This window comes from Haliotis cracherodii, unplaced genomic scaffold (genome assembly GCF_022045235.1).
Source record: "Haliotis cracherodii isolate W230 unplaced genomic scaffold, xgHalCrac1.p SCAF_5, whole genome shotgun sequence".
NCBI lineage: Eukaryota > Metazoa > Mollusca > Gastropoda > Lepetellida > Haliotidae > Haliotis > Haliotis cracherodii.
The window spans coordinates 9,444,128-9,472,072 of record NW_027266308.1 but is presented as its reverse complement, the minus strand read 5'-3'; the positions used below and the strand labels follow the sequence as shown (position 1 = coordinate 9,472,072).

The following is a 27,945-nucleotide window of genomic DNA, read 5'->3' as shown; positions in this document are numbered from 1 at the left end:
GGGATATTCATGACATTGTCCTGTTGTAAACATATTTTGATTTTTCCCTACCCCCATGTAACAAATGTATTTCCTTTTCAACCTTTTTTCTATAACATTACTGTACATGTGATTTACTATGGCATTGATGCACATGCAATTTGCTGATCCACTTACTGTTGTATTCTCAATGATCTGATTAATGTTGTACATTGTTGCCATGCTGAGTGTTATAACCAGCGGTATTCCCCCTCCTCCAGTACATCTGCACCTGGCTGCAGGAGGTGATGAAGACTCACTTCGAGGTGGTGGTGTCGTGCCTGCTGCCGCACCCAGTGGAGTACTCCCGAGTGGGTGGAGTCTGGTGAGTGCTGATGAGGAGGTATGACAGCTGTGATGACTTGCCGTGCATCAATACACATAAGCCTTGTATTGCTACACATGAGAAAGAAGTACTATAATTATTTTCTGACATTTTCAGATAATGTATGCATGTGACAAGTAGTATTAGACCTATTTACAAATATGATAATCATAACAGAACATGTTTCCTTAGAGTTATTAACAATGCCAGATGGACATATTTATTACTTAGCTTGATGTAACAAATGTTATATTTGGGATTACAGTGCCTTAGTTAAGTACAAATTCAAGTACTTTTTGGGGTTGAGTCCCATCTGGAATTCTAAACCACACTGCCCGAGTGAGGCACCTAATCGCCAGCACGCAAAGTCAGCGATCTAACCCACTCAGCCACCGAGGCTTCCTTAAAAATGGAAGTCTGACATCTGGTAGTCTAGATCACATACTCTGAGAGTGTGGGTTTGAATCCCGGACGGGGCTCAACCCTAAATAGTACTAGAATTTGTACTTGACTGAGGAAGTGTTATCCCAAATATAACATATGTTACATTTGACCACTTTCTAAATGGCATTGTGTTCTTAGCATGATGTGACTAAATATCTTGTTGAAATGGATTCCTGGGTCAGAAGACTGATCATGTCCATCTCCCCCTAGGGACACGCTGGCCACGCGGACCACGCAGATCAAGGAGGGACTCAACTGCTTCTTCTGTCTTGTGCCGTACATTATTTCATTTGAGGTAACCGTTTACTTTCCGTTTACAAGACAATATATCATTTGGAACTTTTTGTCCCCATTTTTAAAATAACATTTTGTTGAGTACATTGAGAAATCCAAACTAGAGTTTCATCATTCAGCTCAGATAAGAATACCATCACAATTGTTATGATTTATGGGAATAATTATAAACAAGGATCTACTAAGGCTGAATGAATCATTATCTTGGTATTGAGATTATTTTGGGCCAAAAAGTTAAGAAAAGTAACTCTGACAAAATAGAATTAGCTCTTGATAGATTGTTGAAGCTCAGCAACCATGGCAACAATATGATATAAATAGACATGATTAATTAAGAAATAAACAACTAGTGGTCATTGTTTATTCTCCCTTCAGTGTTGTATTGTATGATAAACAACTACCACATTGTTTGATGTGCAGGGGCGTTAAGTTTGGTTTTCTCCCAATTTTCATGCAATAACCTGTACCTTTTCTCCCAATACTGAGTCTCATATCTCTCCCACTTTTGGGTGAGATCATTCAGCCATTGCGTTTATCTGCATTGCCAAGCTACATCTATGGGGAACAACTTACTGGACACTTCCCTCTCAGAAATAACATTGTCCAATTTACGACACCATCAAGTTGCAAGTGCATATTCGAATCTCCAGAAATGACGTCATGATAGGACAATGTTTTATCATGAAATAACCAACTCTTCGTTACTTATTGTACTTTGTGTTTTATTCCGTAGCTATCTTACATTTTATAAGACATGAGAGCTATTTAAGAGTTGTTGCCCTTGTAGATCTGGGACTACGTGATGCCCTACTGGCTGGAGGCCATCAGGACGGAAGTCCCGGAGGATGAGCTCAGTAAACTCAAGGTGCTGCTCAGGTGAGGAGGAGGGGTTTTGTTTGTTTGTTTGTTGGTTGGTTGGTTTGTTGGTTGGTTGGTTGGTTGGTTGACGCCGCACTCAGCAATATTCCAGTTAAATAATGTCTGTCTTTAAATAATTGAGCCTGGACCACTCAATCCAGTGATTGACATCATGAGCATCGATCCACGCAATAGGGATAAGATGACATGCATCAACCAAGTTGGCGAGTCTGACTACGCAATCCCGTTAGTCGCCTCTTACGACAAGCATAGTCGCCTTTTACGGCAAGCATGGGTTGCTGAAGACCTATTCTACCCCGGACCTTCACGGGTCGAGGAGGAAGGAACAACACAGCTCATGGGTGAAAGCGGAAAAATATCATATAGTCCTGAAAGGTCACGGTAAAATGTTTTAGATTTTTTCAAAGTGGAAAAATGGTGTCTTTAATATCATGGATATCTTTTTTGTTACATGGAGGTTTTTCATCATACAGATATCACAGTTGTTGAAATGTCATTTCCAGCAAAGCATTTGACATCGACATGTGTCCCCTGCCGTTCAGCTTGGACAAGATGTACCACTTTGTGACGGACCGCTTCAGTGATAGCAGCGCCTCAGTGCAGGAACAGGCCCTACAGTGGCTGCAGGTCAGTGTACTAGCACCTGTGTGTAGACAATAGACTACAGGTAGGTCAACTAGCACCTGTGTGTAGACAGTAGACTACAGGTAGGCCAACTAGCACCTGTGTGTAGACAGTAGACTACAGGTAGGCCAACTAGCACCTGTGTGTAGACAGTAGACTACAGGTAGGCCAACTAGCACCTGTGTGTAGACAATAGACTACAGGTAGGTCAACTAGCACCTGTGTGTAGACAATAGACTACAGGTAGGTCAACTAGCACCTGTGTGTAGACAGTAGACTACAGGTAGGCCAACTAGCACCTGTGTGTAGACAGTAGGCTACAGGTAGGTCAACTAGCACCTGTGTGTAGACAATAGGCTACAGGTATGTCAACTAGCACCTGTGTGTAGACAATAGATTACAGGTAGGTCAACTAGTACCTGTGTGTAGACAGTAGGCTACAGGTAGGTCAACTAGCACCTGTATATATATAGACAGTAGGCTACAGGTAGGTCAACTAGCACCTGTGTGTAGACAGTAGGCTACAGGTAGGTCAACAAGCACCTGTATATATATAGACAGTAGGCTACAGGTAGGTCAACTAGCACCTGTGTGTAGACAGTAGGCTACAGGTAGGTCAGCTAGCATCTGTGTGAAGACAGTAGGCTACAGGTAGGTCAACTAGCACCTGTGTGTAGACAATAGGCAACAGGTAGGTCAACTATATCGACTGTAGTGCTTTAACTCTCATATGCCAATACACCATAAGGTTTCGAAGGTGTGTTCATCACAGTGCTAAGATCACTATGTATAAGTTTGCCAAGGGCATTGAACCACAAATCAGTTTTAGTACCACAACTGTTGGAAGTTGATGTAAGGTATGGGAGTTATGTTATAATCATAGTGTTACAACTATTTTATCCAAGTAGGACAAGGGACTTGATTCACAAAGCAGACTTGCACTATCCTAACTCTGTGTTAAGCTGTGGGAGCTACGATCACCTTTGCACTATGGCACATGGCACAAGATAACAGTCCACAAGGCGATCTTAGCATTGTGATGATTGTAAGTCTATGTTAAAGTAGGACTTAGGAACACCATAGCGCTAAGATAGCTTTGTGGAACGCGGACCAAGGTCCACTTCAACAAAGCTATCTTAGCATTACAACAATTGTAAGTCTATGTTAAAGTATGAGACTTAGGATCACCATAGCGCTAAGATCGATAGGTGGACCAGGGTCCTAGATGTTCTTCCCTTGGCCGTGATGCCTCCATGTACATTGTGATGGTGCTGCTGCTGCAGATCTTGTCCAGCCTGGACATCGTCATCCCCATGCACCTGCTGCTGAAGATGTTCAAGATGGGGGTGGAGCAGATCAACTCCGACCCCGAGGACGCCACAGAGGGCCACACCCATAACATCCTACCCTCCAACTCCCCTGTGGACGACTACCCCCCACCCCTGAGTCCCGAGAGACAACCTCACTACAACAACTCCTTCGAAGTCTACGAGCGCGAGACGGAACTCATCCTCCCTTGCTTCATCATGCAGTTGGACATGTGTCTGAAACAGGTGGGTGGACATGTGTCTGAAACAGATGGGTGGACATGTGTCTGAAACAGGTGGGTGGACATGTGTCTGAAACAGGTGGGTGGACATGTGTCTGAAACAGGTGGTGGGTGGACATGTGTCTGAAACAGGTGGGTGGACATGTGTCTGAAACAGATGGGTGGACATGTGTCTGAAACAGGTGGGTGGACATGTGTCTGAAACAGGTGGTGGGTGGACATGTGTCTGAAACAGGTGGGTGGACATGTGTCTGAAACAGATGGGTGGACATGTGTCTGAAACAGATGGGTGGACATGTGCCTGAAACAGGTGGGTGGACATGTGTCTCAGACAGGTGGGTGGACATGTGTCTGAAACAGGTGGGTGGACATGTGTCTGAAACAGGTGGGTGGACATGTGCCTCAAGTAGGGGGGTTGGATGGCATATAGCGGAGAGTTGGAAAATACTGTTGTGAGATCCCATTAGTACAGACTTCACATAACTGCTACAAGTCCCACCATTATAAATCAAAGACCAAACTTTTAGAAATTGCTCATTTATCTGGAACCCAGTTACAGTATCTTAAAAATGGCTCGAAAAAGGCACTGAAGAAGAGGTGATACACTCACACTGAACTGATGCTGGCCCACAAAGTAGCTGTCAAACATGGATTGTGTGGGATACAACAAGTATGGTATTTGTATCAGTAGTCATCAGCTTGTATGGTTAAAGGCTGTTACAGGCAGACTTTCACTCATGTCACAGCACAGCAAATAGCAGCACCTTGTAACAACCATTGGGGGAAACTAGCTGCTGTAATAACATGGACACAATGTTCAAGAATTAAAAAAAGAAGAAAAGAGAATTCAATCTGTATTCAACTAGACAATCAGACCGATCAGCTGCCAGCAGCCATGTTGGGACTAGCCTCAAAACACCTTGCCCTGTATTCAAGCATGTCGGTTTGGCTGATACAAAATAGTCCATGATATAGACATATCAAAACAGGGGCAACAGGTCAAAACATATCATGCCAAACTGTCATCTGTCAGCGTCTTAGATATGTTTTACCCTTTGTCCAGCTTTCCCCAGCTTTCCCCCATCAGTGATATACTTTAAATCTTGGAATTAACGCGAATTAAATGCGAAAAATGCGTGTGGTCTTTGCTCGCATTTTTAAACATCGCATTTATATCAACAATAAGACATTTTGGATAGCAAAAATACCAACTTAGACAAATGCTGATGTATTCCACACCACTGTTTATTGAGCAGCACTTGTATATAAAGTATATAAACAATGTCATTCAAACACTAATTACGTCCTGTGAATTGTCACTGCTGGGGTCAAGACATGAGTTCTGATCACACCTGCAAGTCCAAACAGATGCCACCCATTGTTCTTTGTGACTGCGTCAAAGGCAGACACGAGCCAGCGCGCATATATTGTTTTTGCGTAAGTACTCTACTCAGTGCTAATAAGCGGTGCTATTTGGTGTGTGATTGGATTAATGTAAGGTTGGATTAAGGTGAGGATTCTAAACCTGACTGAGGACATCTTTAGATAGAAATCCACTGATGCTTGAGAGCATTCATATTGAGTCGCATTTTAGGCTAGGGTCCATTGGTCGCATTCTTTTTGAGACGTATTAAATTCACGATTTACAGTAATTGAGATGCTGTAGAAAGCCCTCAGCCCTGTACTCCTCACACTGTTGTTTGCAGATGGAGCTGCAGGAGTCTCCCCCGCATCTCGGCATCTACAATGAGATGAGCCGGGAGGTGATGCAGCTCCTCACAGGGATGCTACGCAAGGAGTGGGACGGCCTTCACTCGTGCACCACAGAGCAGCACCGGGTCAACTGTGTGTTCTGCCAGAACATCGCTCTGTGGCACCAACTGGCCACACAGCTCATGGAACACATCTGCCCACGGGACCCGCTCAAGATACCCACAAAGGAGCTGCCCAAAGTGGACGAGATTCGCCATCAGACCATTCCAGAGTCAGGTAAGTCAGGGACAATGAAATAAACTCATTGAAAAAGGCTAAGCACCACCTTGTCAATATTTCCAAAATTCCACTTCTTTTGGAATTATCTAAATATAACATTGGTCTCATTTTGATAAATGTCTACATGCTGTGTTTATGCTACAGCAGCAGACAGCAATGGTCACGAGGAGCGAGAGACGCGGGAGCAGGACTATGATGTGACGACCATGCCGGTCTACCTGCAGCTGTACGACATGCTGCTCAAGGTGTGTTTAGGGTGCTTACAGTTAATTTTGAAAGGTGTCTTAAAAGGTAGGATATTTAGTTAATAACTTTGAAATGTATTCCAACAACATGGGAAGAAAGTGTATATAGTTTATGACAATAAACAGACATGCCTTGTCAAGTTTGTAAGCTGGATGTGTTGTTCAGGGTCAAGCTACAGCCTTGCTGTGCACTGTTCCACTGTATAGCTATCTCTGAGTGAGTGAGTGAGTTGGGTTTAACGCCTCTTTTAACAGTATTCCAGTTATATCACGGCGTGTCAGCTTAATGTGGGAGGAAAGCCTGAAGTGATGCAGGTCTCAGACGTTTTACCACTTCGGTGAAACCCACGAGCACGGGTATGGTGCTGACAAACCTAGAACCATTGCTATCTCTGAAGACAGTAAGGGCACAGTGTGGAATTGTAATGACGGAGGATTGTGACTGGACCCAGGGGAAAGTGCTGTCAAGTTGAGTCTTAAATGCGAAATTATCTCCATGCGAATGCTGGTCGTCAGTCCGTCTATAGGGTAACATGGGGACAGCTGGTTCTGCTTTGGTTTCATAACTCTAACACCCTGACTGGTTTTCTCGTCAGTAGATCCTGAGATTTTTAGCATGAGTACGATAAACATTAAGTTTTAGTTTACACTTAGCAGTCTTTTTGTATATTTTACATTAATCTTTGATGATGACAGTTTGACTCATCTTACATTTACGACAGGTTTCTTAGCCCCCCCTCAAAGTGGAAGGGGGATATAGGAATAGGTGCTGTAGGCATCAGCCATGTTTCTTTTCTAAGGCAGAACTCTAAACCCATGAAAAATATCTTAACCACACTTGGCACATAGATAGGTCTGGTGGTGAACTGGTACCTTTTGATTGTTTGGGATTTTGTACAAATTTATTTTTTTAGTTTACATGGCATGACTTTGAGGTATACTGAAAATGGCTGTAGTGCTTGTTTCCGGAGCAGATCTTGAAACCTGTTCAATATTTCATGCCTTGCACACAACCGGACATGTGATATTGGCAGGGGATAGGAGTACTTCAGGCCTGTTTTAGTTGCTTTATGTTAAACTATATACCGGTCTCCTTCAGGACTGTCTCCCACATGGTAAATCTCCACGATGTGGTAGTCAAGGCTTCAGAGTCCGTGGTTGGAAGATCACCTGTAGCTACAGTAATGTTCCAATATATAAATGGTGAAACGTCAAATATTCTTAAATACTGAAATAAATATTTTTTTTGTATTTGTTCTAAATTCAGTTTGATCATGTTGCCCCCAGTGTCACAATTAACTGATGACCCCCTTGTTGTCTGACATCACCTTCCTACTGGAGGATTGTGAGCAAGGTATCATGATACATATCGGACCGCCCAGTTGGTGTATTGTCCCAGCCCTACTGCCAACTTGTGGATGTACTTAATGTTTCAGTACCAGTGTTTCTCAAACAGTTCTGAGTATGCCTGATTGTTTTGCAGAGCCTGTGCAGCGTCACCGATGTTGATGCTCTGTTTGCGCTGTTGATGTCCATGAAGTACCTGATCCTGCATGGGGAATGCCTCAACTACACCATCAGCCAGTTCGGGGGCTTCATCAAGTTCACATTCCGCAGGAGGCTCATACCAAAGTGTGTGCCCTAGAACACTCTTATAGTCTGTCTGGATAGTGATGGTGTTTTGCTCTAGAACACTCTTATAGTCTGTCTGGATAGTGATGGTGTGTGGTCTAGAACACTCTTATAATCTGTCTGGATAGTGATGGTGTTGTGCCCTATAACACTCTTATAGTCTGTCTGGATAGTGATGGTGTTGTGCCCTATAACACTCTTATAGTCTGTCTGGATAGTGATGGTGTTGTGCTTGTTGTGAGGGGAAATGGTGCATTATGTGAAGGATAAAGCACAACTCTGAGGTTATGGTCGAGGAAGTAAGACTGAGGCAAGAGGGTATCAGCAATATACAGGTGCTTACATTGCTGAAACACGATTACCAAGGTCTTACTTCCTCGACCATTACCGAGGAGGAGTACTGTATCTCACTTATAAACTGTCTAAATGCAAGATATAACAGAAAATAAGAACACATTGAGATATCTTATAATAAAACAATACAGTGTGTCGCGGTATAATAGAAATGCGATCAAAGTGTGCGAGACAAGAAACATGTGCAGCATAGACAAAAGTCATGACATCTAAAATAGAACATTCTCTCATCACCTGCCCTGGTGGCTCAGTGGGAAAACAGTGGGTTACAAAACTTAACATGACATGTGAGGTTGCAGGTTCGATTCCTGTCATCCACAATAAAAAAGTTTCAGTTCTTGTCTTCGATTTTAGAACATTGGATGCTTGAAACAGTAACCCAAATTCCATCTGCTACTCAAATCATCAGGTCTTACTAGGAAACAGTAAAACCTCCCTAGAGGTTATTACGAGATAGGAAGATATCGAAAAATACAATAGGCAAAAGTGGCAGTAGATTAATTTATTACTTGCCCCTGAAGAGATCACCCGTTTAATAAACATACAGCTGTATAACACATTGTGTAATACCAAAACACGTGCTTATGTACTCTCAGAACACGTTTCACAAACAAATATTGAAAGCTCTCAACATCCCTTGGGTTATTCAACGACATTGCATGTGGAGTTGATAGATCACTGAGAGTAGCTTATGCACACTCGATGACCCCAGAAACCTTGTTGCTAGGCTGACGTCACATGGCATTTTTTCGCCGATGGATCTTGCAACAATACTCCACAAATTATGTCATCGGGTATTGTGAAGTCATTGTAAACTTTGAGGTGCAAGGCCTGTTCCACAAGGCGATCATATTGTAGTGCAACGACAGTCGTTAGTCTAAGTTAAATTTGTGAGTTGCGATAGTCTTAGCCCTACGATAATTTTGTGAATTCTAAAGGTGGACCGTTGTATGGTATTAAATTCATACATTTCAACTTTTGACGTGTTTGAAGTATTATTCTGTTTAATTCAATGGGACTATGCCGTGGATCGTGTAGGTGTCAGCCTATTCATACTCAACAGTATAATTAAAAAAACGTTATAATTGGCAAGTAATAAATAAAATACTAAACTCGCTCCCGTGTAAAACCAATTTTATGGAACTCGTGAATAGCTGTGGTAACTGACTCGCTTTCGCTCTTTCAGATACCACAGCTATTCACTCTTTCATAAAATTGATATTACACGGCAGCTTGTTTAGTATTCTATATAAATTGTGTTTAAGATTGTTGCACTCATTTGGCAAAACTCAGTTTTATGGTGCCAGCCCACTGAGATACCAGCTACTCTCTGCTTCAGCCTGTGGAAGCTGCTGCAGGCGGAGCACTCCCAGCTGGCCACAGTCTCCGTCCCGCTCCTGCTGCACAGCATCACCCTCCCAACCGGCGCCGACATCCTGTGGAGGCTCGTGGAGGAGGACTTCGGCAACGATGACTGGAGAGCCAGGTTTGCTTCAGGTAACCTTATGTCACGTGCAGTCAGACAGATGTCTTTATTTCTAACTCTATCATGATATTGAAGAAATATTCTCATTGGTCCAAACAGGATTAAAATGAGGTATCAATTTCCATTGCAAAGACGTTCATACAGTTTGGCCCTCACTCTATCAAGGTTCTTACTCCAATGAACTCAAAGAGTGAATGTCAATTCTTTCTTCCTTCAATGAACTCAAAGAGTGAACGTCAGTTCTTTCTTACTCCAATGAACTCAAAGAGTGAACGTCAATTCCCTCTTACTCCAATGAACTCAAAGAGTGAACGTCAGTTCTTTCTTACTCCAATGAACTCAAAGAGTGAATGTCAATTCTTTCTTCCTTCAATGAACTCAAAGAGTGAATGTCAATTCTTTCTTCCTTCAATGAACTCAAAGAGTGAACGTCAGTTCTTTCTTACTCCTATGAACTCAAAGAGTGAACGTCAGTTCTTTCTTACTCCAATGAACTCAACGATTGAATGTCAATTCTTATCTATCATATCTGTAGACCGTGATGTACACCTTATCTGTGCAACTGCTCATTGCATGCAATGGCCAATAGTTGTGAATGAAAAATAATTCTCCAAATATTTCACAATATGGGCAACCAGCTTGCTCATTTCACGCAACGTGCAGGTAACTGTTTTGCCCAAAGCACTCATTTGAAGTTGGTATTGTTTTCCATATTTTGTTTTTAATAAAGTAACCTCTATTATTAAGTGAATAAACTGTTAAAAATAACCACCATACAAATATGTGATCTTAAGATCTTAGATATAGTTCAGCGAAGATCGTCGTTTAGTTATTTAAAAAAAAAGAGAAATTATGGTTGGATGCATAATTTGGTGTGCATTTAAGTCTACATTTGGTCAAACATGTTATTTTCGAGCTGTATTTTATTTGTATTTAACAGTAGTTAAGAAACCATATAAATAGTAATTAATGATTCAATGTTGATGCGTCCGTGTGTGAAAACAATTCAGTGAACAGATCTTTGTAAAATAACTTGGTTAAAAGATCCTGATATAATAACTTTGTCCTTTTTACTTCTGTGAATACGATTTTCGAACTCATCCACGTCACTGTCCATTGCACGCATTGGTCAAACGGCCTGCCTAATGAACGCAATGGGCAGTTGCACAGATTGGGTGTAACATATACACAATTACATGTGGTAAGTGTGACTTCATGTTTACTCTGACGCCATACAACATCCGGCTGTATTGTGGAATAAAATAGTTCCTCAAAATGAGAGGTGGTGAGCAGATGTGTGCTCCAATTGCTGTACACTCACATCTGTTGTAGTTTGGTTACAACAAATATTCAAATAATGTCATCATTAAATGGGAATACTCTGTTAAGAAATGCCTCAGAATTACCTAAGGATGACAGCGTGTCATAATACATTTACAAGTACAGGACATCAAAATGGCAGACAAGATGAATGTGACAGGAGATATTACCAAAATTGTTGATGAACTTGGGGTGATGACACATGTTAGTCAGTGATAGGTGATTATATACATGTCAAATAGATATTGATAGTCTACAGATCGCTGTAGACTGTCACTCTCCATTTATGCTTAAGCTGAGTTCAAGATTAAAGGGTCAAAATTTCAGAAAGAATGCTTCTTTAATTGTTTGTGCTAGGGAATTCCCGGGGATTTCGCCAGGAATGTGTATGTAGTCCATCGGTGTTTACGTCATTTCAAGAATACAGTATTGTGTTAAGCGTATGAATGACAAAATGTGTCGATCATATGCTTATGCTTAGTTTTGTGGTCATGTGAGGAGATTCTCATCTAATGGATAAGGTGCATGTCATGTAAGCATCACATTAAAGAAAATGTTGCTTTGAAAAAATGATACACTAACTGAATCTCATGAAATGTCAAGTGTATATTCATATAGAATGATTTATCTGATTGTCCCTATCAAGAAGTCCAAAGTTAAGCAGACTATATCAAAAGTGTGAGATAGTCCATGGTGGACGTGGTCCATACAAACATGAAATTTACCATTTCACAGTGCTTGAAAAGGGCTGGAAATTTAATGGGAACAATCCTCCCTTCCATAGATTTACAAATTTGATTATCTATTGTCACTTCTTTGGTAATTTTCCCTATCACTTGATAGTGTGAGTGAGCTAGTTATGTTTAGCTCTTCTTTTAGCAATATTCCAGTTATATCACAGCGGAGGAAAGCCCGATGTGATGCAGGTCTTAGACGTTTACCACTTCGGTGAAACCCACAGGCATGTATATGGTACTGACAAACCTCGAAACATTATTGGGGCAAACCGGGATTTGAACCCACAATCATAGTTTTTTGGCATGCCTAAGGGACGCAACTGTGCACAGTGAATTGCAGCGCCTTAGATGACTGGACCACCCATGCACCCCATGACCCATGAAGATCCGGGGTAGAATAGGTCTTCAGCAACCCATGCTTGTCGTTAGAGGCGACTAAAGGGCTTGGGTGGTCAGGCTCGCTGACTTGGTTGATGCATGTCATCGTATCCCAACAGTGTGGATCGATGCTCATGAAATCAATCACCGGATTGTCTGGTCCAGACTCGATTATTTACAGACCGCCGTCATATAGCTAGAATATTGCTGAGTGCAGCGTTAAACAACAAACAAAGGAAACCAACCAACCATGCACCCCACATGATAGGGCAACATTATCATCATCATAACTAGACATCCGTATGATGAGAAAAGTTGAAAAGTTGGAAGCTCTGAAACATAGAATTTATTATGTTGAAGTGACTAACTGGCCTACATTGTGGGTGACTAACTGGCCTACATTGTGGGTGACTAACTGGCCTACATTGTGGGTGACTAACTGGCCTACATTGTAGGTGACTAACTGGCCTACATTGTGGGTGACTAACTGGCCTACATTGTGGGTGACTAACTGGCCTACATTGTGGGTGACTAACTGGCCTACATTGTGGGTGAATAAAACATGTCTTGACAGCAGGTTTGTGACTGAACTGAAATGTGCGTGAACCTCTGTTGTAGTGGAGAAGGTGACCGTGCTGTCCCGCTGTCTCGAGACCGACTCCATCCGCAACAACCAGGTGATCATGACCGGTCTCTCCCACGCCTTCTGTCACCTGATTGGCTCCGTGGAGGACATCAACGCCGCCGTGGCACAGAAGACCATCATGTTCCTAGAGACCATTAGACCGGTAGCACTCAGAGTGAGTGGTTTTCTTCATGTCTTTGCACCACTTGCTTGTGTTGTAGGCCCATCGAGCCTGTACTACGCCTCTGTAGTGTGGTTCTTGCATTAGGTGAGGTGAGGTGAAATTGGGTTTAATGTCGCGTCCAAGATTATTGCACTTATATAGCGACGTGCATACACGTGTGTGTGTGTGTGTGTGTGTGTGTGTGTGTGTGTGTGTGTGTGTGTGTGTGTGTGTGTGTGTGTGTGTGTGTGTGTGTGTGTGTGTGTGTGTGTGTGTGTGTGTGTGTGTGTGTGTGTGTGTGTGTGGCTGCTTGTACATACTGGTCAGGACTGATGCGGATTTATAGTGCTAGCACACTGAGATACCATGCCGCAGTTAAACATGACTATCCCACTCGGACACAGTATACTGACTCCGAACCGACCAGTCCTTGTTTTAGCCCCTTCATGCCGAGCGTCAGGCAGGGTAACAACAAGTACCATTTTTTAACGTCTTTTGGTATGACGCGGCCGGGGATTGAACCCCAGACTTTCCACTCTCCGAGCGGACGTGCTACCACTAGACCAAGGAGGCGGTCTCTTGCATTAGGCAGGTGAATAAAGACAAAAAGGCTTTATGAAAATATTATGAATTTTAATAAATAACAAAAGTGAAATGTTAACAAAGAGAGAAATTCCACAATCACACGGAAGAAAAACCATTAACTGTCTCTTATTTACTCCATATTTTCCCTACCCCTAAGCCTACTTTGTCTTAACCCTTCTTCTCCCCTAAGGAAACTCTAAACAAACTATATTTTTAAATCTACCTACATACTTACAATTCTATCTTGCACAATCATGAGGTCAACACATGATTTTGTATTCAGTTTAGTAAAAAACTCACTCACTCACTCACTCACTCACTCACTCACTCACTCACTCACTCACTCACTCTCACACTCACTCACTCACTCACTCTCACACTCACTCACTCACTCACTCACTCACTCACTCACTCACTCACTCACTCACTCACTAGATGTACAGTGTTTCAAGGTTTCTTCTTGCCCTTCATCACAAATATACTCAGGTACATATTTCGAAAATGATGTATTAAGAAAATGTGACAAGAATCTGAGATGACTACAAAATTCATCTCACCTTCTCTCTGTTTCAGTGCCTTTGTCAATGTCTGGAGTTCCAGTTTGACTCTGTCATCAACGACCGCAGCATGATACTCCATCGCATGCAACTGCTGGCATCAGTGCTACCGAAAGAAAATATTCTCTCATGGGAATTCTTCCTTAACCGTTTTGACACTTTGTCTCTGGAGGCCCAGCTAGACTTGGAAACCAGTGGTGATATATCTTGTCTTACAGGTTCCAACCCCTAGAGCTACCAGCGACTTACCTCCAACCATACCTCACCCTCACTGTCTGTCTGTCTGTCCGTCCGTCCGTCCGTCCGTCCATGTGTCCGTCCATGCATTCCTAGTCTCCTGTAGAACTTCCTCCCTCCCGTAGTCCATGTCCGGGATCAGGAGAGTTTTAGTCATATGGAAATGACATTTTAAAAAATTGTTTTTTAAACAAATAGGATTTTCTTGAAATAATTTTATGATGGATCATATTGATTGCTAGTTCTGTAAGTTAGTTGATTTTATATCTGAACACATATTAATCATTAGTGTGAGCTGTACATTTAAAATGTCATTCATATTAAGAATTAAGACTTGATTAAAATGATTGCTGTTCACTCATCTTGTAATAATAAATAATAATTTCTTTTTAACCATCTTCTACCAAGTCCAAGAAACATTAAATGTAAAGATGTCAACTGTTTTTAAAATGTAAACTCCCCTGATCCCTACCTAGCACCATTGCACTGGTACTGTTGTTTCTTTGCATTGTTTTTTTTGTATCCCTTCCAGTTTGTCTCCTTTGTTGCTTAGCAATATGGCATCTTCATCTTTGGTTCCAGTACCTCAGCATCACCACTCACACATGTAGACCTTCATAGGCGTTTCCTCTCGAGTCTCAGATGCTTCTCCTTGTAATATTTTAGCATTATTTCTAACAGTTCGTAGGATATAACAGGTTTTCTAGGGTTTAGGTTTCTGAGGAAAGTTCCTTTAAACCTTTCTCCTCTTGTTAGTGATGGTGAACTTCTGAGTTGTCTGCCTAGTGTGAGCATGGTCTTCTAGCTGTCTCCCAGTGAGGGTTACGCCTGGCTTGTCAGTGTCCTCTAGGCTAAAGGCTGCATGACATCTCAGCATGAGGGTCCCCGCTCAGCATGAGTAGGGAGTCATGGAGTCAAAGTAATCCAGTATGGTTTCTTTTTAGATCTGAGTGGGAGCGACCGACAGAGTGAACACTTTCTGCGGAAGCTGAACCGGGCCAGGTTTGCACTAGCGAGGACGGACAGTGTCCGGTCGGTCAGCGAGAGCTTGAGGGGCAAGCCGCCATACCGGAGGGCCGTGTCTGTCCCTCTGCATCTCATCACCAAGGGGACGATTCCTCCAAAACGTAAGAGTTGATGTGGAACTTTCCATGCATATTTTCATATTCATTTGTCAGGTTTATATAATATGGTAATGAACCATAAGTGTCTGCATTAAAGTACTCACGGAAATGAAAAAAAGACTGTTTTTCTCAATTTAAAAATCGACACAAAGTGTTACGTAGCTGTAAATACAAAATAACAAAACGACTCGAAGAGTACTAGTCTGGATTTGCTAGTTTGATCTCAGTGAACAATACAAAATGTACTTTACAGGAGGTAATTTGTCGGCACTTTCAACATTCAAAAATATAACTAAGTCCAAATTGACATAGCAGAAACAGACTATAGGCATTATGCACCTGTTCTCACCTGTCGCCAAGGTGTCATAGGTCACCTTGATCAACTTATACCTGGTTATGCCCTGTTTCACAATAGTCTGTTTTTTTCACATTTTTACACACCTTTACGTGTAAAAAGGCATAAAAACATTTGATACGCTGTATTTGTGCCACGGCCCAATTAGTACTAATTTAGTTGTTTGAATATTTACATATTTTGTATATTAACTGCATTTATTTAAGATCTGAGGTCGAAAAAACAGGTTTTTTTCCTTTCCGTGAGTACTTTAGGACGTGTTATTTCTTTTCTCTATTTTATAGGTTGACTCAGCTGATCATAGCCCAGTACAGCTTAATAAATGGTTGGTCATCTGTCTGGTGTCCAGCTATTTTTTGTTTGGTTTCCAGGCAATAAATTGGCCTGATATGTCAAGAAGTTTGACCCAATTTGGTATATGAGGAGAGTGAAATCCAATAAAAAGCCAGATAGGTCAAAGGTCGCATGACCAGGCTCAAATTTGTCTTAGTACTTTGTCTTCAGCAACCCATGCTTGTCGTTAGAGGTGACTAATGGGATCGGGTGGACAGGCTCGCTGACTTGGTCAATGCGTGTCATCATATCCCAATTGTGTGGATCGATGTTCATGTCAATCACTGGATTGTCTGGTCCAAACTCGATTATTTACAGACCGTTGTCATACAGCTGGAATATTGCTGAGTGTGGTGTTGAACAACGAACAAACAAACAAAACAAACTTACTTAGTACTTACTTACTTAGAACAATATAAATATTAATATCTATTTCAAGTTGTAGCCATATCATAGGTAAAGACAGGTCAAATTTAGTAGCCTGCCATAGTGGTCAGTATGAGGAGGCCAGCAGCCAGACACATACCCCTGGTTGAGCACAACTCCAAAAGAATTTCTTGTATATATTCAAGGATTTACCTGGACTTGCTGAGAGGTTGATACTTGATCCAAGTATGCAACAAATGTCAGTAAAAATTCCAAAATGGAATAAAGAAAATTCCCTGTTCATATTAATATATATACCACATAACTAATGTTATGGCTGAGTAGAGATAACCTGTATTTCACTGATAACAGGACCAAAAAATACAGTGATCCCTCGCTACAACGCTACCTTCGGATCCAAATAATTGATGAGCGATAAAGTGTAGGATGAGGTTTTGATGCTTTGTTTTATATTATTCAATCTCGAATAAAATTTTAAAATATCTCTGAATGTACATGGTATAAAATGATGCCTTTTAAAGGGAAAAAAGAATCCCTATTGTGAACAAAATACCGGGTAATGATTTTTTATCAAACTGTCTGCCAGGGACACTTGTTGAGAATCCTAGATCAATCCCTGATAATATTTCAGGCTTATATGGTAAACTCCAATCTATGATGGGGTACTGACATTAACAACCCGACATTAACAGAAAACAACTCCCGTGTATATATATTTTTAGAGACAAATCATCAACTAACACCATTGCCAAAACTAGATTCAATACCAAAATTCTGTATCTTCCAACTTTACTTTGGTCCAGAAGCCTTATGGGTGTCTGCATAGGAAAGGTTTTTATCTGCTGTTCCCATTGAAGGACATTTAATAAAATACACTAAGGCCTCCATCCCACATCACTACTGCCTCTAGTACCCACAGATGAAGGACATTGCTCAGTGTGTTCCCTTGTTCATCTTATTGATGTAGACCGCCTCCGTGGTCCAGTGGTAGAGCATCCACCCGGAGAGCGGAAGGTCCGGGGTTCATTCCCTGTCCACGTCATACCAAAGACGTTAAAAGATGGTACTTGTTGTTACCCTATCTCGCACTCAGCATGAGCTGCTGAAACAAAGACTTGTCGGCTCGGAGTCAGTAAACCGTGTCTGGGTGGGGTATTCATGTTAAACTGTGGCATGGTATCTCAGTGGGCTAGCACTATACAAACTGCATCTGTCTGGACTAGTACAAGCCCACACACACACAAACGTGCATGCACGTCACTATATAAGTGCAATAATCTGGGATGTGACGTTAAACTCCATTTATCTCGGCTCACCTTATTAATGTGTACTCTATATACATATAACCTATATCCATTGCTGATGTATACAAGATGCTCAGGAGTGTTTGCTGTAAAAAATGCCCCAAAATGAAATTTCTCCCATCAAATATTTTTAGAAAAATTAAAATCTAAACCTGAATATTTTGTTGCCTAAGAGCAATGGGTGTGTGTGGTTGTCAGTCTCCATGTGTTTTCACTGACAGCCGAGGCCCATGTACAAGCACCGAGAAAACGACATTCTCTATATCCGGAAATATTTGTTGAAGGTATACGTAAGTCCAAAAACAATCCCAGTTTTGAATTTTGAAGTTTCTGTTAAATGTTGTTGCTGGATTTGTGTTTTTTTGCTTACACTGTGGGTTACCATAACATTTCACTGGATTCCATTGGTGGCCCCATAGTCTAAGGGGCCATAACTGATACCTGATACACACAAGAGAGGGGGATTTATGTATGTCAACTTCTATATTATGACGAACACGTTTCGGAGTATATGCTTACTTTATATGCTTGTTTATGCATGTACATATATATGCTTGGGGGCACGGGTGGCCAAGTCGTCTAAGGCGCCGTGATTTGCTGTGCAGAGTTGCTTCCCTTGAGCACGCCAGAAACTTATGATTGTGGGATCGAATCCCGGTTTGCCCCGAATATGTTTCTAGGTTTGTCAGCACCATACCTTTGCTCGTGGGTTTCACCGAAGTGGTAACTGTCTGAGACCTGCATCACTTCGGGCTTTCCTCCCACATCAAGCTGACATGCCGCAATATAACTGGAATACTGTTAAAAGCGGCGTTAAACTCAACTCACTCACATATATATGCTCTATACATACCAACATTCGTCACCTGGTTGAGTAAGCATATACACCAAAATGTGTTCCTCATAATAAAGAAATTGACATTGATAAATACAGTCTCTTATGCCATAACTTGCTGTGCGGAGTTGCATCCCTTAGCAATGCTGGATCCGCTGGTTGTGGGTTTGAATCCCGGATTATGATCCTTGATCATGTTTCTGTGCATGCAGGTGTCACAGTTGTCAATGGCTGTCACCTGCATCACCTGTTTTCTCCTCACTCATAAAGCTGACACACCCTGTGATTGTATTTCTGTGTGAACCCAACTCACTCACTCACTCACTCACTCACTCACCCACCATTGTTACTTAGCTCTAGCATGGCAAATAATTATCCCGTCACCATGCACTATTTTACCTTTGTGACAATTTCTCTTTGGCCTAACACATTTGAGTGTCAGAATAATCACACACATCTTTTATACTAGATACTGTGTTTTTATACCAAATTACGCAGTTTGCTCATGAATTTCTTGACTTTCCTATTTCCCCACATGCACTTACCCATACAATAATATAGTACTTTCACATTTGTTATTTACAAGTTTCATTTCAAGTCAGGTTTTTTCTGAGAATCTAATGTCAATTTATGAAACAGTTTGTATGAAGTATATTTTTATTACTTTGTCATCATCATCATCATCATCATCATCATCATCATCCTTGATTAGAATCAGTCCATAGCACTCTTTGCTTAAGAGGGGCGGTGGGTAGCCTAGTGGTTAAAGTGTTCGCTAGACACACAAAAGGTCTGGGTTCAATTCCCCACATGGGTAAAATGTGTGAAGTCTATTTCTGGTGTTTCCAGCCCTGATATTGCAAAAACTCACTGAGCTTGTCAGCCCCTAGTGTGGCTGTAGGCCAGTGGATCATGTCGGTCTTGATGAGAGGACACAGCAGCAAACTTTTTGCAGTGTTATTATATATCAGAAAAATAATTTGTGCCGATTATTTTTTACTTGCGCTGTATTAAATCAAAGTATTGTATCTTTCATGATTTATTTTATTGATTCATGGCCTGGTTGTCTTCTGCTAGTTGACCGAGAGAAATCCTACATTCGTCAGAAGTCAGCGCCACAGTTTAGTCTGACGAGGCGGATGACATCGAAGATGAACCTCGGGTCGTTTGGAGGCATGATGTTTCCAGGTACAGAGCACATGAAACAAACTATAAAGATGTACCTTTTTTATGAGCACACTTGAACTGTTCAGGTGAAGTGATGTTGTAGCAGGTCTGTCCTACCAACATTGTACAAAGTCCTGTTAATGCGACATGGTTGGTTGCATATGATTACCGTATTCGACGTAATAAGCGCCAAGGGCACTCTCAAAATTAGAAATATGGGGGCTTTTATTAGAATATTATTTTGGTGAAAAAAAACAGACTTGAAAGATAAATTTCGTTGTTTATGCTGACAGCCTGAAATGTTTATATACGATATATTTTTCCAGAATTTAATTGCCCATATTTAAGGTGCATATAACACACGAGTGCGTATTATACGCGAATAAATAAGTCTTGTGTACATTGATCAAACGGAAGGGGTGCTAATTGGGATTGTTCACTTGCCAATATATTAGCAAATATCTCCATGGGCGCTTAATAGAGCGGGGTGCATATTACGTCGAATACGGTATATCAGATTAACGAGTATGTCGGATAAACAAAATTAAGTAGTATCAACGTTTGTGATCAAACATCGGAATACACGATTGATAACAATACAAACATGTTATAAAAAAATGTAAAATGAAATATTGATATTGTTATGTTACATTGTTAGCGGAATATGTTTTCTAATCATGCAACCTTTACAGGTTAACACAAAACTACGGTTAGGGCTGTATGACTGATTCAAATACGTTAAAAAGCATAGTCTGGAATGGAAGTCGCAAGTTTGAACACTAGCGCCCGCAAACCCAAGAAAGCTTCTTTCTCAGTTGCTTATGTCGACTTCCTGTTAGTCATTTCATTGGTTGGTCAAAGTTCGCGAAAGGTCGTTCTGACGTGCCATGTAATGGGATGTCCTCAGTGGTAGAACTTGTATTTATTCATGAGATTGAGGTAATCTAGGCATGTGATTAATACTGTTTTGTTTATTTAAAGCAGAAATTGTTTATTGTTAAGCAAGTTTATCTCGCAGCTGTTGTAATATGCAGCTACCAGCCGACTCGTCTAGCATCAAAACATGGGGCTGCGTACTCGCGGGCAGATGACCACGGAGTACGCTGATCATTGTGTCAGATTTACGAGGCTGATAAAGAGTGATTTTTTAATTCGTTGTGAATTAGGTGTTTCAGAATCTGAGTGCCAGACTGTCGGATTAACGGGTCTAATTAGAACTGTTTTAATCGGTTCCAATCATTTGTGCCAGATAAAGCTGATTGTCGGATTAACGAGTGTCGGATTAACAAGACTTGACTGTATCGTACATACTCCATAAGGCCTTTGAAGCTGTAATTTTGAAGGGATGATCCCAGGTGTTTCTGTAGAGTGCCCAGAGAATTATGTTCCTGTTTCAGACATGGTCGTCAGTACAGCCATATTAAAAAAATCATTTTTTTCATTACATTTCAACATGTACCTTTATGCAATATTCATGCTGTTTTCTTGTGTCAAAACCTTTGTTTCCCCTTTTATTATGATGTTTGTAAAGGAAGGTTTAAGAATACTTCAGGCCAGCTACAGAGCCTTGTGACTGTATATTACATGGTATGAGCAATTAAATGAAATGTGGAGTATTGTCCCCCATAGGCGGCCAGTTGCGGGAGTTCACAGACGAGGAGAGTAACTTTGCTGCCCTGCTACAGCGAGCCATGGACCTGGATGGGGTGGACCGCGACACTGTCTACCAGCTGGTAGCCCTGCTCATGAAGGTAGTGTGTGTGTGTGTGTGTGTGTGTGTGTGTGTGTGTGTGTGTGGTCTGTGGCGTGCGTGCGGTGTGTGTGTGTGTATGTCTGTCTGTCTGTCTGTGTGTTTGTGTGTGTGTGCATGTCTCTGTGTGTGTGTGTCTGTTTGTTTGTTTCTTTGACTGCACATGTGTGTGTGTGTGAGTGTAGTGTGCGTGCGTGCGTGTGTGGTGTGTGTGTCTGTCTGTGTGTACATGTCTGTGTGTGTTCATGTGTGTGTGTTCATGTGTGTGTGTGTGTGTGTGTGTGTGTGTGTGTGTGTGTGTGTGTGTGTGTGTTCATGTGTGTGTGTGTGTTCATGTGCGTGCGTGCGTGTAGTGTGCGTGCGTGTGTGGTGTGTGTGTGTGTGGTGAGTGTGTCTACATCTCTGTGTGTGTGTGTTCGTGTGCGTGCGTGCGTGTAGTGTGCGTGCGTGTGTGGTGTGTGTGTGTGTGTGGTGAGTGTATGTACATGTCTGTGTGTGTGTGTGTGTGTACATGTCTGTGTGTGTGTGTGTGTGTGTGTTCATGTGTGTGTGTTCATGTGCATGCGTGCGTGCATGCGTGTAGTGTGCGTGCGTGTGTGTGTGTGTGTGTGTGTGGTGAGTGTGTGTACATGTCTGTGTGTACAGGCTTGTACTAGTGCGGACTAATGCTGGCTTTATGGTGCTAGCCTACAGTATACCGACTCTGAGCTGACCAGTCCTTGTTTTGGCCCCTTGATGCCGAGCACCAGGCACCAAGTACTATCTCTCTACGTCTGAGGATGATTAATACCAATAATGTTAATCTGCTCTGTAATCACATAACTGGTAATTTTCTGTATCACTGTCTTCTTACATGGACTCAAACTGATGTGAGCTATATCTGCCATCACTCTGGAATCAAAGGGTTTTTTTAATATATGAATCAGACACAATAGATAATGGATGTGATATTGATGTCACATGTCAAGAGCTGAATTGTTTCTCTTTCAAATTTGAAACATGATTGCTTCTCGAGAAAAGTATTCATACACAGTGAAAAGTCTTAAAAGATTTCGGGTCCTCTAATCCCATTTCACAACATTTTGTAACCAATCAGTCTGCTTCAAACACGCTCATCGGTTTTACAAGCTGTGAATGATTATCTTTGTGGTTGTCACAAGGTGACCTCCTGTAGGTGAGGTGAGGTGAGGTGAGGTGAGGTGAGGTGAGGTGAGGTGAGGTGAGGTGAGGTGAGGTGAGGTGAGGTGAGGTGAGGTGAGGTGAGGTGAGGTGAGGTGAGGTGAGGTGAGGTGAGGTGAGGTGAGGTGAGGTGAGGTGAAATTGGGTTTAACGTCGCATTCAAGATTATTGCACTTATATAGCGACATGCATGTGTGTGTGGCTGCTTGTATTAATCTGAACAAATGTTATAGTGCTATCCCACTGAGATGCCATGCAGCAGTTTAACTTGAATACCCCACTCAGACACAGTATACTGACTCCAACTGCCAGGCACCAGACAGGGTAACAACAAGTACCATCTTTTAACTTCTCTTGGTATGACATAGCCTGGGATCTAACCCCGAACCTTACGCTCTCTGGGTGGATGCTCTGCCACTAGACCATGGAGGCAGTCTGACCTCCTGTAGGCCAGATTGACAGTGACATAGTAAAGCACATGTTCACGGTGCTCGTCTTGTGTTTCAGTTCATGGTGAAAGAGGAGGTGGATGACGCCAGTGAAGATGTCAAGGCTCAGGTAGGTCTCGGACTGATGGATGAGTGAGTGAGTGAATCAGTTTTGTTTGTTTAACTCCGCACTCAGCAATATTCCAGCTATATGACAGCGGGTGGACCAGACAATCCAGTTATTAACATCATGCAGTGAAAGAGTGGACAAATGGATGTTTGTTAAAGGGAGGTAACTTATTTTTGCTTGTTCACACTAGTATGTAACCAAATATACAGTTGTGTACCATCACCCTGGGAAAGGGCCTCCCTACAGAAACAAGCATACAAACTCCTATTGCTGCCATGACCATAAAACAAGATACACAGTAAAGCAGTGCGTATTTTAAGGGAAGTAACTGTGTGCTTTATCGATTTCCCATTGTCTTTAAGTACTAGGATTTTTTTCTTTTTTTGAAAAATGGAAATAAAAGGGAAACATATGGCGGCCTTTATGATGACGTTGGCAGTGCCAGAGAACAAAGACTGTTATGTTTTTGGGACAATGACTCCATGCCCTCAACACTGGTGTGATGGTTACCATGGTTACCATGTTTATTTGTTACAGAATGTAGTCCTGCGACACCTGAATGTCCTCCTCGGATACAACCAGACAGAGAAGTCCTTCAGCGTGCCACCCTATAAACTCAGGTAGCTGAGAATGCAGCCTTCATGTTTCTGTAGGGACACCTTCCACTGACAATGGCCATTGATATATCGAGGTTATCATGTGTGTGTTTGGGATGGTAAATACCTTATATCAGGAAAAGACATCATGTATACTCCCAACCAAAAGAAACGTTTCCCATAGAAACATGATGTAATTAACAATCAGTCAAGTGTCACCACAGTGTCTTTACTCTTATCACAATATGCTGCACGTGATGTCCAAACTTAACATGCTGTACTGCACGAGACAAATGGTGCATCTGGTGCGTTCATGTGCGTTGGTTCACACAACATAACAGTATGTTCGTTTGTGCATCGAACCAATCTAATATTTCTTGAATATTCGTGTTTCTTTTGTCGGTTAGTATATATATTCACCAAGTGTTACTAAATACACAATTATTCCCAATCCAGGATACTGACCATCTAAAAACATATGTGCATGATATCATCTAATGTCATTCTTAAATTCTGTAGTTCAAAAAATATTTATCTCTCACAATTTGTACCTAAACATTGCAAATTGTCCTTGAAAGTGTGCATTAACATATTACATCACATGGTTAGTTATTAGTAAAAAAAGTAATATTGTTCCAAGGGAAACTTGTTATTTAGAGAGTGGTGTAAGTACCATATAAGCAAATATTTGCACATCAAGGAGCACAAAATACCTTTGTCAGTAATAGCTATTTCCACTAGAGTAATCGCCCTTTGGTCAAAGGGAAGCTACTCTACATATACACATTTAAGGCATATCTACCAGCAGAGATATGGACACTGTTCCCTCTAGTGTCCTTGCTAAATATCTTTGCAATTTTTGTCTCCAATGTTGCCTCCACTTGTCAAAGCCTAAGCTTCGCCGCTGTTAAACACTAATTTTAGGTATCTTTTACTATTATTTTGATAAAGATAACAATTACCCCACTATTTGTCCAGCCCTCAAACATCACTCCGACTTGATCTCCAATAGACAAGGCCATACCATCTTTGTGAGTGCACACTGAAAGTAGTACAGACCTGACCAAAGCTCCAGATAAGCTGCGTATCTGCGTACAATACGCATCAGAAATGCAGAAATACACAGTAAAATATAATCCAAGCGTATTAAATACGCAACGAACATTACAGATACGCTACAAAAATAAAACGTGTGCGTATCATCAAAATATTGTGAAGTAACCCTGCGTATTCGATTAGCAAATCAGCAACCTATTTTGAAAAAAACGTTTGCCATCACACTTTCTTGTGGAGTAATCGTGGTATTTTTGAGTCCTATAAAGCTCTCGAACCCACACGACACCAGTTTGCAGGGACTAGATGAATAGTGTTTTTTAATATTTAACTTAAATACCCACATGTGTAAAAACTAGTGGGTAACAGAAATTTGAATACGCAGATAGAATTACTGATACCCAATGATTTTAAAATGCATGGGTAAAATACCCACAACACCAAAAGCTTATCTGGAGCTCTGCCTGACCTTTGCATTTTGACCCGTAAATTACTCCAAAGGTTACCATTTCTATCTAGTGACTTTATCTGGTGATAAATTCAAGTTGCCTACACAATTGTCACTGTTTTTTTCAGAATTTAATATTTTTTGTATCTATTTTCAGATCTTCAGCTGTGTTCAATGCTTTCTTGAGTGGCGTACCCTTTGTGAGTTTAAGACTTTATCAGGAAAATTTATTTGACATTCAAATTCCATATTCCGGTACTAAGGCAGTTATATCTCTATATTAGGTGCAAGGAAATTGGTGCAGGGACTCTCAGTTATTCTCTCACAGATCATCATTATTTCTGCTTCATGCTGATTGGCTAGTTCGTTCCAATTGTTCCATGTCAACCATATTAGGTAGATGTCTCCATTTGAAATCAGGAAACCTACATTTTCTACGTTTTCTCAGAAGAATACTATGGTAATATAAAGAATAGCCTATGTGCAACTTGCAATTGTGGGTTATCTGTCCTTAGTTAAATAATGTTGAAAGTTTCCCGTCATGGGATTCACTTGGGATGGATAATCCATAATTTCTTGTAGGGTATTCTCTAAGGAATATTCTTTTCTAGCATATAGGAATAACTTTTACTATTGAAGATCCTTTGTGTTTTGAGAAATGTATCGAAATATCATGTGATTGATTTATTTCATTTGTTAATTACTGTTGACTTGTTCCAGGTTCTTGACCGGAACTTCAAGTTGGGTAACACCATCCTCCCCATCACGTTGTTACTGCTGCAGTACTGCCCCTCCCCCCAGCGCTACGCCTCCGACTACCAGCCCCCAAACTACACACTGTGGTACCTGGAGCCCCATACCCGCCTCTCCTGGCTCCGGGCCCTGCTCGTCATACTGTACAAGGTGGGTGGTCCGTCCTGTTCGTCATACTGTACGAGGTGGGTGGTCCGTCCTGTTCGTCATTCTGTACAATGTAGGTGGTCCGTCCTGCTCGTCATACTGTACAAGGTGGGTGGTACGTCCTGTAGGTCATACTGTACAAGGTGGGTGGTACGTCCTGTAGGTCATACTGTACAAGGTGGGGGGTCTGTCCTGTAGGTCACACTGTACAAGGTGGGTGGTCCGTCCTTCTCGTCATACTGTACAAGGTGGGTGGTCCGTCCTGTTCGTCATACTGTACAAGCTGGGTGGTCCGTCCTATAGGTCATACTGTACAAGGTAGGTGGTCCATCTAAGGAGTGACATTTCATGTATAGTATACATGTGATCATTGTCTGTTCAACTGTTTAACTATGAGAAGCATGCAGTAACAATTTGGTATTTCTTGCAGTATCACATCAGCACGTCACCGGTGTCAGCCATAATTCAGACCCTGGTGCAGCTGGTGGTAAACACGATCCAGGCCCAGCACCACCGCTGCAAGATCACCGAGGACGGCTTTCCCCCTCCCTCCCCCACCATCCACCGCAACAAGGGTGAGGGTTCTACCAGGCACCTGCTTCATGCGGTGACTGTGGGGACAAGTTCTTTCAGTTTCTGTCACGTATCAAGTTGGTGGAATATTGATAAAACTGAGGTCTCTTTGAAAGCCTTGTATTTCTTTGGTTTGATGTGGTCATCCTTCAGGGGACAATGGTGGCCTCGCAGTGTTATGATCATGATATGTGCCCAGCTTGCCCTGATTACGATCTGAGCCCTGTTTGCTCTGATAATGATCTCGGCCTTGTTCCACAAAGGGAATGACTGCTGTGACTGTCATTAGTCAAAGTAGGGTAGTTTTGATTGTTTTTTTTGCTAAGATCATTCATGGAAGAGGACCCTAATATCTGTCTGCACTTGTAAACTTGGAGACAGGGGACTGACAATACTCACTGAATATGTTATCAGTTTGCCCTGGTGTGGTGGATTAGACTAGTGGTCAAAGCGTTGGCTAGTCTGGGTTTGATTCCCCTCATAGCCACAGCTTAAAAAACCCTTCTAGTATATGGTTTGAATATTGTTGAAAGCAACCAAAAAAATTCATTACTGACCTACTGTGGACTTAAAATATTTGTCTCTGTATTTTGAATAAATCTCTGTCCCCAGATCTGAGCAAAATGTCCATCAGTGACCTCGAGAACATCCAGGAAACGGACACGCCCCCCCAGAGCCCCTGCAGCTCCAAGTCTGTGCAGGAGGACAAGGCCACGGTCCACGTCCGCTCCCCTCCCGGGGCCAGCGTCGTCAAGTACCTCAAAGGGCACACAGATGGCGCTGAGAGCAGCGAGGGGATGCTGTCCGATGCCGAGTGCACACCGACCCTGCCAGGAGCCAAGAAGGATGGTGTGAGGAAAGTCACCAAGTTCCGACAGCCACGACGACTCGTTGAATATTCGGAGCCAGATTCAGCAGATGATGAGGTAAAAGATGTTG

General features: G+C 41.9%; 1 protein-coding gene across 6 annotated transcripts in view; it reads left to right on the top strand.

The window, feature by feature from the left end:
• The window catches only part of LOC139442649 (protein unc-79 homolog), a 72,091-nt gene that overhangs the window by 21,530 nt on the left and 22,616 nt on the right, over positions 1 to 27,945 (top strand). For 3 of the 6 annotated variants that reach the window (XM_071223508.1, XM_071223506.1, XM_071223511.1), the window contains 21 exons: positions 240 to 343; positions 998 to 1,082; positions 1,869 to 1,957; positions 2,464 to 2,587; positions 3,868 to 4,137; positions 5,840 to 6,122; positions 6,270 to 6,370; positions 7,854 to 8,002; positions 9,696 to 9,853; positions 12,896 to 13,077; positions 14,224 to 14,425; positions 15,389 to 15,571; positions 18,169 to 18,231; positions 19,860 to 19,970; positions 21,579 to 21,700; positions 23,386 to 23,436; positions 23,974 to 24,056; positions 25,691 to 25,733; positions 26,254 to 26,436; positions 26,864 to 27,008; positions 27,619 to 27,932. In XM_071223508.1, the coding sequence (XP_071079609.1) occupies positions 240 to 343; positions 998 to 1,082; positions 1,869 to 1,957; positions 2,464 to 2,587; positions 3,868 to 4,137; positions 5,840 to 6,122; positions 6,270 to 6,370; positions 7,854 to 8,002; positions 9,696 to 9,853; positions 12,896 to 13,077; positions 14,224 to 14,425; positions 15,389 to 15,571; positions 18,169 to 18,231; positions 19,860 to 19,970; positions 21,579 to 21,700; positions 23,386 to 23,436; positions 23,974 to 24,056; positions 25,691 to 25,733; positions 26,254 to 26,436; positions 26,864 to 27,008; positions 27,619 to 27,932 (3,045 nt within the window). The remainder of the gene's footprint in view (positions 1 to 239; positions 344 to 997; positions 1,083 to 1,868; positions 1,958 to 2,463; positions 2,588 to 3,867; positions 4,138 to 5,839; positions 6,123 to 6,269; positions 6,371 to 7,853; positions 8,003 to 9,695; positions 9,854 to 12,895; positions 13,078 to 14,223; positions 14,426 to 15,388; positions 15,572 to 18,168; positions 18,232 to 19,859; positions 19,971 to 21,578; positions 21,701 to 23,385; positions 23,437 to 23,973; positions 24,057 to 25,690; positions 25,734 to 26,253; positions 26,437 to 26,863; positions 27,009 to 27,618; positions 27,933 to 27,945) is intronic. The other 3 variants (XM_071223507.1, XM_071223509.1, XM_071223510.1) reach the window with 3 other exon arrangements.